The 16,557-nt window shown below is 39.5% G+C and overlaps 1 protein-coding gene across 8 annotated transcripts in view; it reads left to right on the top strand.

Annotated features, from left to right (window-relative positions):
* Positions 1-16,557, top strand: part of BCAS3 (BCAS3 microtubule associated cell migration factor) — a 578,108-nt gene that overhangs the window by 278,252 nt on the left and 283,299 nt on the right. For all 8 annotated transcript variants that reach the window (XM_029211565.1, XM_029211568.1, XM_029211573.1 and 5 more), the window contains 2 exons: positions 8,046-8,146; positions 10,875-11,071. In XM_029211565.1, coding sequence (XP_029067398.1) covers positions 8,046-8,146; positions 10,875-11,071 — 298 coding nt within the window. The remainder of the gene's footprint in view (positions 1-8,045; positions 8,147-10,874; positions 11,072-16,557) is intronic.

Genomic DNA, 16,557 nt, shown 5'->3' with positions numbered 1-16,557 from the left:
TTTAATAATTAATTAGAGAACATCTATGATACCGCAGGGTCAGGGTGCAAGGAAGATCATTGATCCATTTAATATATAACATAGGTAAAGCCTGTTCCCTTTTATGTATTGTAACACTTCAGTTGTTGCACGGATACAGGAGATGGCTCCTAATAAACAGATTAGCCAGTAATATATCGTGCTATTGCTTGATTACTCTGTGTGTGAAATCCAATGAATTCCTTTACATTTAAATGGAAACATTTATAAATTACAGAGAAAACTTACAGAGTTCAGTAGAGGTAAGAGTCACTCCCTCAATAAATATAAGTAGGTACCTTTATCTTAAGGTAGTTAGGTGTGGTATTTTTGACCTGAGAGCCTTCTCCCTTTTTAAAAAATTATTTTTAAAAAGACCAGGGTTTAATTTTTGTCAGTTTGATAGTATGAAAGCATAACTTCTTAAATTTTGCAAATCTCTGATTACTACCGTTTATGTGTGTTTGTCGGCTGTTGTATTTCCTCTTTTGTGAATTGCTTGTTCGTTAGGAAATGCCTTAGACTATTTTGCTTTCGGATTATTTCTATTTGAGCCTTTCTTCTTAAAAGGCAAATTTTATTTTCTGTACTAAGAAACTACATTCCCAAGCAGAATTTCTTCCTGAGATCCTGAGTGCTTTCTGATCAGAAACAGAGTTTGGTAAAGAACCCTCTCTTACTGTATGGCTGCTATATAAATGCTGTTTTTAATAAGTACCAAAAATATATTGAAGTTTGTCCTTGGATGAGAGTTTATCACTGTTGGCCTTTGGGTGAACTTTGAGCCTGAGCTGTTTCATTCAAGGCAGCATGATGTCACTTAACTCACAAATTTCTCTGTTGCTAGAAAAAGGAATGTTGTTCCCCTAAATAACTTAAAGGACTGAATAATGCTGGCACAACATTATTCACCTCTCAGGTCTCCACTAAAGACTTCAGCATGGTAAGGGTTTTATTGTTCACAGAGGATTGGTGGGGATATGGTATGGAGTAGGAGAAAACAAAAGCCGTGTCTGGTCCTGAATCTGAAGAATATTTTATTCTACCGCCCACTCTGCTGTCGGTATGACCCAGCTCTCACTCACTTCTCCAAATAAAAACCTTTGGATCCATTTTTGCTTCTTCATATTAAAAGACTCTCTACGTTTCTTTCTAGAGCTGTTTATTCAGCATATGAACATATTTTAGGTTTTGCAATAGAAGCTAAAGCAGAGAGCTACATCTCACATAAAAAGTGAAATACCGTTTGGATCAACATTTACCCCCTTATTTGAGAAGTAGATTTCCCTGATTCCAGTACTACCAAGATTCATTTCAGGGAGTAGAGCAGCTTTTTAGCATCTCCTAAAGTTGGGAGCGTGGAGTTCGCTCCAGGAGAGCCTGTGCTTGACTAGCAGCTGTGTCCTCTGAAGCTAAGAGAATTTATTACTGGGAGTTCAAGAGATGCAGGGAAGACTAGAACAAGAACATAACAGAACCAAATAGATTTTCCCTTCATTGGATTCATAAATAAGCACTGCTCATTGTTCAGCATTATGCTTTGTGTCAGTTTATATAAAAAGGATGCTTATAACATGTATGTGGTTAGTCTTTTAACTTTCATATGCATTGTCAACTCTTTTCTTTCATTGTTTTAAGGACAGATGATGCTGGGAGCAAATAATTATTCCTTTTATTCTTTCATCTTAATGGAATATCTAGATCCTGTGTGCCCTGTTATAAACTCCGTAGTTAGGAGATCTGATTTTTTCTGGAGTATCTAAACCATAACCAAAACACTGAGAAAAGTAATTACCTGCTCTAATATAAAGTGTATTCAATATATTAATGGTAAAAATGTATCTCTCTCTTTCAACTAGAAGGCTAGATTTGTTGTGGATGAACTTAGGCTATTGAGATCTAGCTGTTACTTTCTGGGGATTTTCGAAAGAATTTGATTCCCTGGAATTGAGGGTACACTGTTATTACTTCGGGTAAAACACCCTGAAATGTCGAGAGTTTTACATTTCTCCAGGACTAGTAATAACTCATTCTTGGAACCTTGATTCAAACCTACATATCCTAACCTTCAAATATTCCATTAACTAGTGTTAAAAAGGAGATTTCGGGGCTTCCCTGGTGGCGCAGTGGTTGAGAGTCTGCCTGCCGATGCAGGGGACATGGGTTCGTGCCCCGGTCCGGGAGGATCCCACATGCCGCGGAGTGGCTGGGCCCGTTAGCCATGGTCGTTGAACCTGAGCGTCCGGAGCCTGTGCTCCGCAATGGGAGAGGCCACAACAGTGAGAGGCCCACATACCACAGATAAAATTTAAAAAAAAAAAGGAGATTTCAGCGTGTCACTTTAGGTATCTGTTAATACAATGTTTATAACTCTATTTAATTACTATATTTTATGTGGGTAATTTGTAAAAATTCTATACTCATTGATCCTCTTCCTGACTACTTATGGATTTGAGATGTTATATTATGAATTGACATTTTCCATTTTCAAATTGAGAATTTTGTTACGTGGGATTCAGACGTAGGGGTATTATCAGAGGGCCATTTAATCTTTCTGTTCATAATTTTACTTAGGTTGTTCTACTGACTTGGAAGTTTTTTGGGAGTTTTGATTAACAGGACTAATGTGCAAAGGTCAGTGCTGAAGCAGATTTGTTTTTGTTTGCTTTGCACATAAACACATATAAAATATATAAATATATTCATAGGAATACACACATACCTACACACACACTCATATATCACTGTAAGCCAGCAAAATACACTTAGTGATTTTTTTCTTAGCTTTTATTTACTCACTAGAAGCATGATCTGCTTTCCTGAGAACACAATATAAACAAAGTCTAGCTCACAGTTACCTCATAACGATCTGCTCATCCTGCCCTTGGTTGTTGATCTATACTTATCAAATGCCTGTGTGTACAGGCAGTACTTTTGAAGCTGTATTCTCTAAAGAAAATTGACAGTGTATCCTTTTTAGTTAGATGGATAGGCTTGTTTTAAATTACTGTACTAAAGGTAGGGATAGAACATGGCAGAGATTTTTATTTCAAAATTCCATATCCTTTTCCTAACCCAAGATTATTAACTATCTAAAACAGTTGGTAAAAGTAAAAGATACTAACCATTTTTCTTTAGATAGAAGGTAGGTATATTGGTCCATTAAACTCAGGCTTGCAATATATGTAACTTTTTTTTATAAATAAACTCTCTTAAGTCCTCTTTTGTGCCTCCATCCTAACAAGTACAGAAAAATTAATCTCATCAACTATAGCCTTTTTTTAAATAATAGCTGGTATTTATTTATTTATTTGGCCACGTGACATGTGGGATCTTAGTTCCCTGACCAGGGATCATTTTATCTTTATTTTCACCACTGAGATGTCCCAGTTCCCTGCCCGATCATTGGCTATTGGTTCATATAGATCTCTGCAACATCTGTCCTTGTTTCAAAGCCTTTTCAAAGTCTGACAGTTCCCTGGACCTTGTCCATATTACTCTTGGACACATAGTAAATAGTCATCATCCCATCCATAGGGGACTTAGAGAGGTTGTCACAGGCTCAGCTGTGCAGACCCACTATGTGCACAGCTTCTCTACTGTTGCACATGTGGAATCTCCTGCTACTTCCTTGAACTCTACCCAAGAATGAAGATAAAGGGCTTCCCTGGGGGCGCAGTGGTTGAGGGTCCGCCTGCCAATGCGGGGGACACGGGTTCGTGACCCGGTCCGGGAGGATCCCACATGCCGTGGAGCAGCTGGGCCCGTGAGCCATGGCCGCTGAGCCTGCGTGTCCGGAGCCTGTGCTCCGCAGCGGGAGAGGCCGCAACGGGAGAGGCCGCAGCAGTGAGAGGCCCGCATACCGCAAAATAAAAAAGAATGAAGATAGGATTTTTCACAGCTGTTCATGCCAAAAACTCCTTCTGAATTCTGTCATTTCATACCCTTCCTTGGGAACCCTCTTTTCCCCCCTTTCTGCTTATGGTACTCTCACTCCAATCTCAAAATATCTTTCCTAATAATTAGCTGCTTGGAGAGCACGGAAACTTTCTTCTTAACTATCATACTTTCAATCTCTTTTTCTTATCCCAGGGTCAAATTTTTGAATTCTTTTTTTCTCTGTGAGCAGGTATATCATTGCTTCCCTGAGATAGTAAACATGGAATGTTCTTCCTACCTGGATTGGAGAAATTTTTTAAATGTAAAGAAATATGAGAGAGAGGGAAGGACATTTATTTTATGTTGAAAAATATTATTCCACCACACTTGTATTTTTATAGTGTGAATCTTCTGAATGCTTCAAAGCTTTCTTAATAAGAATACTGTTTTTTAGTGAACATAAGGTATGGAAACTCTTCTTACAATCTCAATTTAGAAGTTCAGGATTCAGACTTAATTTTTCATAGATATACATTTGGTATTTTTACCACTTCCTTTGGGAAACAGGGAATGGCTGGGAAGAGGAGGAGGAGGAGGAAGAGATTTCTTCTTTTTCTTTTTCTTAAGAAACTTTTCACTGTGGGAAATTTGAAACATACACACAATCAAAAAACAATAGTATAATGACTCTTCATGTACCTGTTCTTCACCTTCAACAATAATCAACTCATAACTAACCTTTTTTCACCTATAATCCTACTCCTCACCATTCTCTGCCGTTGGATTTTTTAAAAATTTATTTATTTATTTTTGGCTGTGCTGGGTCTTCGTTGCTACTCACGGGCTTTCTCTAGCTGTGGCGAGCGGGGGCTACTCTTTGTTGTGGTGCGTGGGCTTCTCATTGCGGTGGCTTCTGTTATTGCAGAGCACGGGCTCTAGGCGCACGGGCTTCAGTAGCTGTGGCTCGCGGGCTCTAGAGCCCAGGCTCAGCAGTGTGGCGCACGGGCTTAGTTGCTCTGCAGCATGTGAGATCTTCCTGGGCCAGGGCTTGAACCCGTGTCCCCTGCATTGGCAGGTGGATTCTTAACCACTGCGCCACCAGGGAAGTCCCATTGGATTATTTTTTTTTTTGCGGTAGGCGGGCCTCTCACTGTTGTAGCCTCTCCCGTTGCGGAGCACAGGCTCCGGACGCGCAGGCTCAGCGGCCATGGCTCACGGGCCCAGCCGCTCCGCGGCATGTGGGATCTTTCCAGACCGGGGCACGAACCCGTGTCCCGTGCATCGGCAGGTGGACTCTCAACCACTGCGACACCAGGGAAGCCCTGGATTATTTTTAAGTTTATCCCCCCTCCCACCCCACCCCTTGCCTTTTTCTTTTTTTTGGCTGTGCCTTGCAGCTTTCAGGGTCTTAGCTACCCCACCAGGGATTGAACCCAGGCCCTCGGCAGTGAAAGCATGGAGTCCTAACCACTGGACCTCCAGGGAATTCCCAAGTTTATCCCATTTTGATGATGGATGAATAAGTGTTCTACCATTCTGGTATCATTACTTATTCCAGAATGCAAAACTCCATTTATTCACGTAATACTTATGGAATGCTTATTCTGCAACAGGTAGTAGCCTAGGCTCAGCATATGTAAAGTACATTGTAAACTCCTGGAAAAAATTCACATTAGGTACTAGTTGGTAACACAAGGGTATAATTTCTCACTTCTTCTTAAGTTTTTCCAATATCTTTCTGTCTACCCTAGCTTTATTTTTTTTAAAAAAAGAAAGCCGTAAACCATCTGCTGATCCCTGCCCCGTTTGCCTTCCTGATTCTTCTTCCACTCCCAACTTGCCTCATCACACCCAACCACACTGGCCTCCTGACATTACTGAAACATTTCCTTTATGTTCCCACTTCAAAATGTTTGTAATTGATATTCTCTCTGTAACACTTTCCCCTCAGATATCTGCATGGCCTATTCATACCTCACCTCTTTAAAATCTTCTCTCACCTCAACTGCGTTCCAAAGTGTGTCCTGACCTCTAGATATTTGTCCATAGTTGCCTTCTTGACTAGTATTTAGGGAGTGGGGTTTTGAGGCATACTCTTGCTCTGTTCTGTATTAAGAATTTAATATCAAATTTATTTATTAAAAAGAATACAAATGGTTGGGGAACAACTCAGCCTTTGCAAACATAAATTTACTTATCATCTTTGCAATATACACCAAAATTATTTAAAAGGATGCTTAAATATTAATTGATTATTATGGTATTCTTTTCTTCATGATATTCAGAATCCTAAGAAATTAGGTGTTATGCTTTGGTGATAACTTGTGTTTTGTGCCAGATGCCAGCATGCCTCTCAGCTGTAGAACTATGAATCTGAAGAACTGATAGCTAATAGTTTTAACCACTGCAAATCTTGTATTTTAATACTATTTATCTCCTTCTGATGAGTAATTGACTGGTATCATTTCTCCTCTCCCAGATAGTTAAGATAAGGTTTTTGTGAGTACGTCTTCTTTAAAATCTTGTCCTATGTTCTGCTCTGTCTACTTCACTAATATCTGTTTCACTGAGATTTAGTTCTTCAAAATACCTTGTTCTGGCAAGAGAGCTGTGAGATTAGCATTCTCAGTCACTGCTCATGGAAGTGTAACTCTTTCTGAGAATATGCATTAAGAAATTTAGACATGTTCATATCCTTTGATTTCATTTTTAGGAATGTAGCCTAAGGAAAATGCACATACTGAAGTATATATACCTATCTCTGGGTGGTAGAAATTCTGAGATTATTTTCTTTTTCTCATTCTTTTCTGTTTCTTCTAGGTTTCTTTAATACTCACCAACTTTCCATCCTCTTCTGTTCTCTTCCTTTTCTTTTCTCTATTTCCCCTCAGTACTTTATTGCTTTATTTCTCTTAGTATTAAAATGTATACAGAGGGAGAGAATATATGGGGAATCTGTATCTTCTCATCCATTTTGTTTTGAACCTAAAATTGTCCTTAAAAATGAAGTCTATTTTATAATAAAAATAAGCAAATAAATAGTATGGGATTTTAGGGACTTCCCTGGGTGGCACAGTGGTTGGGAGTCCGCCTGCCAGTGCAGGGGACATGGGTTTGAGCCCTGGTCTGGGAAGATCCCACATGCCGCGGAGCTGCGGGGCCAGTGTGCCACAGGTACTGAACCTGCGCTCTGGAGCCCAGGAGCCACAACTACTGAGCCCTAGTGCCGCAGCTACTGAAGCCTGCGCGCCCTAGAGCTCGTGCTCCGCAACAAGAGAGGCCACCGCAATAAGAAGCCCGCACACCGTGGCGAGGAGTGGTCCCTGAAAGCCACAGCTAGAGAGAGCCTGCACTCAGCAACAAAGACCCCAATGCAGCCAAAAATAAATAAATTAAATTAAATTAAAAAAAATAGTATGGGACTTTAAATAAGTTTCTGTTGGGATGGTATTTGGTTCATTAGGAACTCAATAAATGTTTGCTGAATCATTTTATTGCTTTGACTAAGCAAAGGTTCTTCTTTTTATGAGAAAGCAGCCTCTTTGTGTTTTAAAGCCTATATCCTACCACCTAAGAATCAGGGAAACTACTGAAGTATCCAGAAAAAATGAAACATTTCTTTGGATAAATGAAATGTTTTAGGAACTAAAAGTGTTTTAAAATTAAAAATATTTTAATGCCTTCCCTTTATATGAACTATTAAATAGACTCTTAAAGAATCTTATTTGATATTTGTTTTAAAAACCCCTTCCTGAATTATAGGAACTGCATTAAATTAATTTCATTGTTAGATGGAGAGGACTGAAGTGTCCTAAAGGCTAGGAATTATATTGGTGCATGGGCAATCGAATTGTCACTATTCCTTAATGTACTTGTGCCGTTCAGATGAAATTAGTTGTGTATTTCTTTAACAGTGATATATGTAATGACTAAATTCCTGCAGATGTTTTTTAAAGTGTACTCTTATTTGGAGATTTTTCTTATTCCTCAGAAACTCAGTCTTTCTTGTTCGTTAATTATTTGAATTGTGCATTGAATGTCTTATTTTAGCTTATAAATTACCACAGTATTCAGGATGGCTATGCCCGCATTCATTTTTTTCACTGCATGGATTAAAGTTGTTTAAATACATTTTCTTTCTCCTGCAGTGGTTCCCCCTGGAAGTCCTGGGCCCATTACTCGGCATGGGTCCTATGACAGTTTAGCTTCTGACCATAGTGGACAGGAAGATGAAGAGTGGCTGTCTCAGGTAAGACTCTGAAACACTGGGTCTATTAAAGTGACAGAAAACAGAGATCCATTAGCTCTTTTTTTCTTGAATTTTAAAAATTATTTTCCTTAGAGGAAAATGGGCAGAATTGGGATTTTTTTAGGTTCCCCAAGAAATAATCAATTGTCTTTCCATATTAAGAATTTCTCATAAATATTGCTGCAGGGATACATATATTTTATACACACACATATACATATGTATATATGTGTGTACATTAGCGTTCACACAGAGAGCATAAAATATGCTATCTTTCAAACAATCCATTCATATCCCCCAGGACCTTGGATTTCAGATGGACTGTTTGGATTAAAATAAGAATTAGCCTTGTTAAAACAGTGAAGCCTTTCAACAGTCTTTGGGCTTTTTTTTTGTGGAGGCAACAGTTTCTGAAGATTGGGCCCATACTTTGATTAGGAAAGTTAGGCATTCTAATCTACACAAGTGCCCACCTGGCTTTCCTTTCCTAAGCTCCTGTAATGCCGCTTCTAGCGGTCTCAAAACCAGTCCTGTAACAGCTTCGACTGACCCTTCCTCTCCGTGCTAGGTGAAGCTGTCTTCGTCTCAAGGGCTTTGAAATAAAAGATACTCAGGCAGATTTCAAAATGATGAGATTACAAGTGACTTCATTACAAATGCTGTTATGTCTGTCTCAAGTCTGACATCATTTGGTGAAGTTAATGCCTGGTCTCAGATTACCAATCCAGCGGCTTTTCATCAGACAGGTGCCTCAGTGGAGGCCGGGTGCAGTTTCATTGCTTTCTCAGGGAAGGGAGCCCGAAAAACTAAAGGGAATCTGGGAACTGGAGAATCAAATTGTTTCTAGGTGACATACATTTCATCACATCAAAAATACTCCCAGGAAGATCCTTGAAGGAGCTTGATGCATATGGAGATACGTCATTTCTTGAGGATACCACGATAAATTTAAAAAAGAAAAAAGAATGCTGGCAAAGAAACCACTGTCCTTCACTTCCACTTTTCAATTAGAAAAAGGGGTAATGTGTGCTGTCAGTGTGAAAGTATCTACAACATGTTTGTACTGCATACAACAGGAGAGTGAGCAGGAACATCTGGCCATTGCCTCAGTGAAATTGCACAGGCATCTGTTTACCTCTCGGCTCTGTGACACTGATGGTTTTGAGCTTAAAATACACAGAATGCTTTATCTGTGGCCTCATTTACATTGCTGAATACAACTTCTTGAATGAGAAATCACTGTCCTAAATCTGAGTAGTTTTCTCCCTGTGATTAGTGGGAATGTGAATATTGTTCCAAGACCGTGATGCTTTTGCCCCTTAGGACTTACAAACACAGAGCTGCACTCCGTGAACCTTTTCAGTTACATTTTGTTAAGAATTAATCACTGCAATCAGAGAAATGTGATTAAATATAAAAGAACTCAGGGCAAAACTAAGGCACATGGCAAGTCAGTTCCATAAAGTATGTATACAGACGTGGATGTAGCAATTACAAGACATTGAGAAATAGTGTTTTACCAAAGGTTTGCATATTTAGTCTCTTATTCAAGTCGCTCATTTGTAAAATCACATGTTTATTTTTAGGTTTTACCCTGTGTCTTACTCTCTGCATTGTCTAATATTGGCAACATTCCATTCCCCCTCCTTAGAGCATGAAGTTCATAAAGCATTCTGTTATTACTGTTTTGCAGCATTTAAAATACCTATGTGAATGTTCATGGTAGTTGAGAAAACAATCTAATTAAGAAATGGTATTTTGAAGACAAATCTAGTTTGAGGGAAAATATATAGTCCTCTCTTACATTAAAAATGAAATTTGGAGGATTTTGAGGGCAGTAAATATTATAGTGTTTAATTGTGGAAAGAAACTGGCTTTGGGTATTAAATTATTTCAGACCTTTTCTTTTCCTTGGATAGTTCAAGAACAACTTCACATTTGTCATGAGCTTGGTCCTCAATGAAGGAATTACTTTTAATCTGTGGATTGATAGGTGTAGTATTCACTGCATGCCCACAAAGTGGTAAGTACTGTCTAGAATGAGTGAAAAACGTAGTCCCTAGGGAGCCAGTGCTCAGTATATGAGGCAGGCAACTGATCCTTTTATTCTCATGTGATTTTTGTGTTATATACGTGGGGTGCATGTGTGTGTGTGTGTGTGTGTATTTGTGTTTACATATACACACATATATTTACACATACACAAAACGAGTTTCTGGTATTGATATATTTTGGTGAGAACCTGTAGAGGGATGTAGTGAATGTCTCTATAGGTTGCTACTGTCATCACCTTTTTAAAAAATATATATTTATTTATTTATTATTATTATTTTTTGACTGTGCCTAGTCTTAGTTGCAGCACACGGGATCTTTTGTTACGGTGTGCAGGCTCCAGAGCACATGGGCTCTGTAGTCGCAGCACACAGGCTCTCCAGTTGCGGCATGCGGGCTTAGTTGCCCTGCGGCATGTGGGATCTTAGTTCCCCGACCAGGGATTGAAACAGTGTCCCCTGCGTTGCAAGACAGATTCTTAACCACTGGACCATCAGGGAAGTCCCTGTCATCACCTTTTGATTGTAGATGCCCTGTCCCTCTTCCACTTGGTTAAGATGGGCTTCTTGGAGAATGTGAGTGTTCAGAGCTGAGACTGGGGTGAGGGGGTGGATCATGAAAGGCTCTCAGAGGGAGAGCCTAATACATTTCAATCATGATTCCTAATCTGTTCCAGGTAGAAATTGTAACGCACACCGGACCCCACAGACGTCTGTGGATGGGTCCACAGTTCCAGTTCAAAACCATCCATCCCTCAGGCCAAACCACAGTCATATCATCCAGTTCATCTGTGCTGCAGTCTCATGGTCCAAGTGATACTCCACAGCCCCTTTCGGATTTTGATACAGATGATCTTGATCTCAACAGTCTCAGGTAAGAAATGAGAACTAGAGAGTGATTTGAACACATTAATATGTTCATTTGTCGTTAACATCTTAGATAATATTTGCATTTCCCCTTTTGACGCTGTATCACATTGCAGAATACATGCAGTGTAACTTGTGGTTCATCATTATCACTGGGGATCTTATGTGAGATCTTATCACATCCAATAAATATTTGTGTTCTGGATTGTACTTCCCTAAATCTAATATTCAGTGTACTTTTTAAAGCCGTCTTATTTTATGATGCCTCTCTCATATTTCTAATATCTATCTCTTTATCTGTCTTGCTATATTTTCATCATATATATTCTCGATTCTTACTTGTAAGAATCACAGTAGTTTACAGAGTATGCTTTTTATTATTAGCATTTTTTTAAATGTAATTGAGAACTTTTTGACTTTTGTGCTCTTCTGTTTGCTTAGCAGTTTAATTTGTTACACCAAAACTTGACACATTAGGATACAACAGACAGTGAAGGGCTCAGTCTAATGCAATATAATCTCCCTTTCCTTGTGTTCTTTTAAAAAAAAATTCTACAGTGTATTTTTATTTGAATCTAAAATAGCCCTCTGACCTTTTCCTTGCATCTCTTTTTTAAAAATTGTGGAAATATGTGTTCCAATCCTATGTTGGAAGTATGTTTTTATTCTACTTCTTTGTCAACATTAATAACAAATCTTTATAACAATGCAAAAGCTGTTGCAGAGGTGGATTAGGCCTAGATATTTCTTCTTTAAGAATAACTCATATAATGAAACATGTCTCCTGCAATACCTTTCTAAGTATTTTAGTTTTGTGTTGTTTTTTTTTTTTATTGCGGTACGCGGGCCTCTCACTGTTGTGGCCTCTCTCGTTGAGGAGCACAGGCTCCGAACGCGCAGGCGCAGCGGCCATGGCTCACGGGCCCAGCCGCTCCGCAGCATGTGGGATCTTCCCGGACTGGGGCACGAACCCGCGTCCCCTGCATCGGCAGGTGGACTCTCAACCACTGCGCCACCAGGGAAGCCCAGTATTTTAGTTTTTTATTTTAGTTTTCTTTGTATTTTATTTCTTCCATACATTTTTGTTTTTTTTGGTTCAGTATATTTTCTTCAGCTTTCTAGAAGTGGCACTTCTCCCTAAGATGTGAGGCAATAGTGACAATACAGTGGGTGCTAGACCATTTTTCATAGGTACTAATTATAAAATATGATCCAGTTTCAGAAAATCAAGTAGAGTCAGTCCTCAGCTTAGTGAATAAGTGCATATTCAAATGTTTTTATAGGTTATTTTTTTACTTAAATGTTAATAAAATAGACCCATAAAACTATGTTTATTCTCTTTACTAAAGTATTCACAAGATTCTCCCCCCACCTTTTTTTCTTTCTGTTGATTGTCATCCGCTACTCTGATAAGACCCTGTCCCTTTTCTTTGGAGGACATCCCCAGCTCCTGTATACACAGCTCTGTTCCTTTGGGTTTTTTGTTTGTTTCTTTTTTTGTCTTTAAAGTTTTTTTTTTTTTGATGTGGACCATTTTTAAAGTCTTTATTGAATTTATTACAATATTGCTTCTGTTTTCTGTTTTGGTTTTTTGGCCACAAGGCATGTGGGATCTTAGCTCCCCGACCAGGAGTCGAACACGCACCCCCTGCACTGGAAGGTGAAGTCCAAACCACTGGACTGCCAGGGAAGTCCCCTGTTCCTTTGTTTTTGACCTCCCCTAGCTTTCTTATCCCTGTTCTTACCCCTGTTCCTTTGTTTTTGACCTCCCCTAGCTTTCTTACCCTTTATTTCAGATACAGTTCTTCATTCTCTAACTTGCTTCTTCAGACAGAGCTTTATTCCTGAAATCCTTCCAGAAATTTCCTCAGGGACTTTTCTTTTTCTTATACTAAAGAGCTCCCGGTATTTAAATTGTTTCTGTCCTATTTGTTGGGAACATATAAATATTAGAAACCGGGCTTCCCTGGTGGCGCAGTGGTTGAGAGTCCGCCTGCCAATGCAGGGGACACGGGTTCGTGCCCCGGTCTGGAAAGATCCCACATGCCGCGGAGCGGCTGGGCCCGTGAGCCATGGCCGCTGAGCCTGCGCTTCCGGAGCCTGTGCTCCACAACGGGAGAGGCCACAACAGTGAGAGGCCCACGTACAGCAAAAAAAAAAAAATAATAATAAATAAATAAATATTAGAAACCTTTATGTTAGTCCCAGGTTTATAATTTTTTTTTATTTCACTTGTAGTTTATATTTAAACATTTAAGCATATAGGCCCTTGGTTATGACCTTAACCCCATTAGAACACAGTTTTGGTGGAAAATTCAGATTTACCTCACATCATTTCAATTATGTGTCCTGTTTAGTACCATTTCCTGCCCAGCATCCAGTTAGAAATCCCACTCTTTATATTCTCCTCACTCCTGTCCACTATCACTTTATCCCAGCTCCTCACCTCTGGCTCTACATTTCTTTAGGCTTATGCACAATGGCAGTATGTCTGTTGACTTTACCTTCTTCTTTCTATTTATTTAATTTATTTTTATTAATTTATTTTTGGCTGCGTTGGGTCTTCCTTGCTGTGCACGGGCTTTCCCTAGTTGTGGTGAGCGGGGGCTACACTTCGTTGTGGTGGCTTCTCTTGTTGCCGAGCGTGGGCTTTAGGCACGCGGGCTTCAGTAGTTGTGGCACGTGGGCTCAGTAGTTGTGGCTCGTGGGCTCTAGAGCGCAGGCTCAGTAGTTGTGGCGCATGGGCTTGGTTGCTCTGTGGCATGTGGGATCTTCCCGGGCCAGGGCTCGAACCCGTGTCCCCTGCACTGGCAGGCGGATTCTTAACCACTGCGCCACCAGGGAAGCGGCCCCGTACCTTCTCCTTTAAATTGTGAAGACTTGTTTAGATTTTTTGGCTCAACTGACCCTTTACACCTGGTACCTTGTCCTATACCTCATATTGCTAAGGATTACTTGATGCTGTGGTATTCTGCCTCCCTGTATCCTAACCAAAATGGCAGCAGTCAGGTGTATTGGTGGCTGTCATATCTATAACAGGCATGGCTGTTAGGCATGGCTAACCTCATTACCAGCTCCTTATTTGGAATAGGGATTTAACTCATTAAAAAGGTCAATGAAATATTTATTAATAGACCTGAGAAATAGATAATGTAAAAGAAAGTGAAATATAGAACCTAGTTTTTCATTCAAGATTAGCTCCTAAGAAATCAGTTTCATTTTATCATTTTATTTTTTCATCTAGTTAATTAATACATCCATCAACTGATGTATTTTGTATATGTATGTTGTGAATTTTCTGTGTGTGAGAACATTTAACTTCTACTCTTTTAGCAAACTTCAGTTATATAATATAGTTTTATTAACCATAGTCACCGTGTGATACATTAGATCTTCACACCTTAATCATATTATTTTAATTGATATATAATTCACATAACATAAAATTCACTGTACAATTCAGTGGCTTTATTACATTCACTATGTTGTGCTACATCCCCCAGTGTAATTCTAGGACATTTCCATCACCCCCACCAGTTTTTTTTTGGTCTTTTTAAAATTATTATTATGGAAAAATTTCAAGCATATATAAAAATATGTAAAGTTAAAGAGAATAATAGAATTAACCCCTGTGTATCCATTGCCCAGCTTCAACACATCAATTCTTGGCCAATCTTCTTTAATCTATAGCCCAGTCCATACCCCACCCACAACTCTGGATGATTCAGAAACTCCAATGCTATAAAGTGAATTAGTAATAGGAAAATTATTAGGCCACATAAATTATTTAGATCGGGAAGGGGCTTTGATTTGCATGCACTGGGCATGTCTAACAGGCTAGCTTCTTGTTTCTTATAAGACCCAGAAAACATCTCTTCTAGAAACTTCAAATAAACTCTTCCTCTCTTCTCACTGGCCCTCATTTGCTTCGGCCTGCCCATCCCTGAGCTAATTAATCTCACCATGAGATGATGGGATTACCATGACTGGCTTGGGAAAATGACCTGGGGCAGAAGGCATACTGGTTAGGGCACCATTATCATCCACTACAGCAGTGATCATCAACATTTCCAACTTCCAGTACTAGATCAAATGCATCATTTTTCATCCCCCCGCCCCATTTCTTTCTTTCATACAACAAATGCATATACATTCGAGCTGTGCTTTCAGTAAGGACTCTTTTGGGACTTCCCTGGTGGCGCAGTGGTTAAGAATCCGCCTGTCAATTCCCACATGCCACGGAGCAACCAAGCCCATGTGCCACAACTACTGAGCCCGCGCTCTAGAGCCCGTGAGCCACAACTACTGAGCCCGTGAGCCACAACTACTGAGCCCATGTGCCACAACTACTGAAGCCTGTGCACCTAGAGCCCGTGCTCCGCAACAAGAGAAGCCACCGCAATGAGAAGCCCGCGCACCGCAACGAAGAGGAGCCCCCACTCTCTGCAACTAGAAAAAGCCCCCGCACAGCAGCGAAGACCCAGTGCAGCCAAAAATAAATAAATTTATTAAAAAAACATACAAAAATACCTCTTCACAAAGATTAACTCAATGGATCACGGATCTAAATGTAAAAAGCAAAATTAAAAAAAAAAAAGGACTCTTTTTCTGTAGTCCATAATTGGTATGTCAGGCTTCTATAATCTGTCCCATGGTGCTTATCGATTCTTATCTTCCACCAGTATCCACTATAAACCCTATGCTTAAGCCAAATCATGCTCCTCAAGATGCCCTCCATTTATCATGCTTGGTCACAATTCCAAGGGTTCACTTGTTCTAGTTCTATGTTTAAAGGGCACTTCTTGCCCCTTTGCATATATACACATCCTAAGACTGTATACAGGTCCAATTTCTTTTTTTTTTTTTTACATCTTTATTGGAGTATAATTGTTTTACAATGGTGTGTTAGTTTCTGCTTTATAACAAAGTGAATCAGTTATACATATACATATGTTCCCATATCTCTTTCCCCTTGCATCTCCCTCCCTCCCACCCTCCCCATCCCACCCCTCCAGGCCAATTTCTGTTATAGCACCATAAGATCATCTCGATCTGCTGTGGGCTGTACATTCCTCCCCCCATTTCTTCATTCTGAGCTTTCATTACCTATTTCATTCATTTTCACACTCCAGTTTTCTTTTGCATCAGTCCTGAGTGTCCATATGCTATAATATATATCTGCACACAGACTTTGTATTTCGTGTTTTGTTTCTGCTTGTTCCTAGAATACTGACACATGATTAATATTCAGCAAATACTTACTGAATGAACGAATCGCCAAAAATGCATGCTTATATTGTTATAACAAGTCTTTAGTCCTTTAAGTTGCCTGGGCCTCTCAAGTCTTTTAGCCATACAGAAATTTTTGTGTGAATAGTATTAATCTAATACAACTGGAAATAGACTCTTGGCATTTATAGATTTGCCATTCCCAAGCAACTTGAAATTGTACGTAGTAAACTGCAATTTTGCTGAGACTCTAATTGATTCTTC

Source organism: Monodon monoceros, unplaced genomic scaffold, assembly GCF_005190385.1.
Source record: "Monodon monoceros isolate NGI ecotype Baffin Bay Population unplaced genomic scaffold, NGI_Narwhal_1 Super_Scaffold_9, whole genome shotgun sequence".
NCBI classification, from domain to species: domain Eukaryota; kingdom Metazoa; phylum Chordata; class Mammalia; order Artiodactyla; family Monodontidae; genus Monodon; species Monodon monoceros.
The sequence above is the reverse complement of the archived record's forward strand: the minus strand, read 5'-3'. Positions and strand labels throughout refer to the sequence as shown.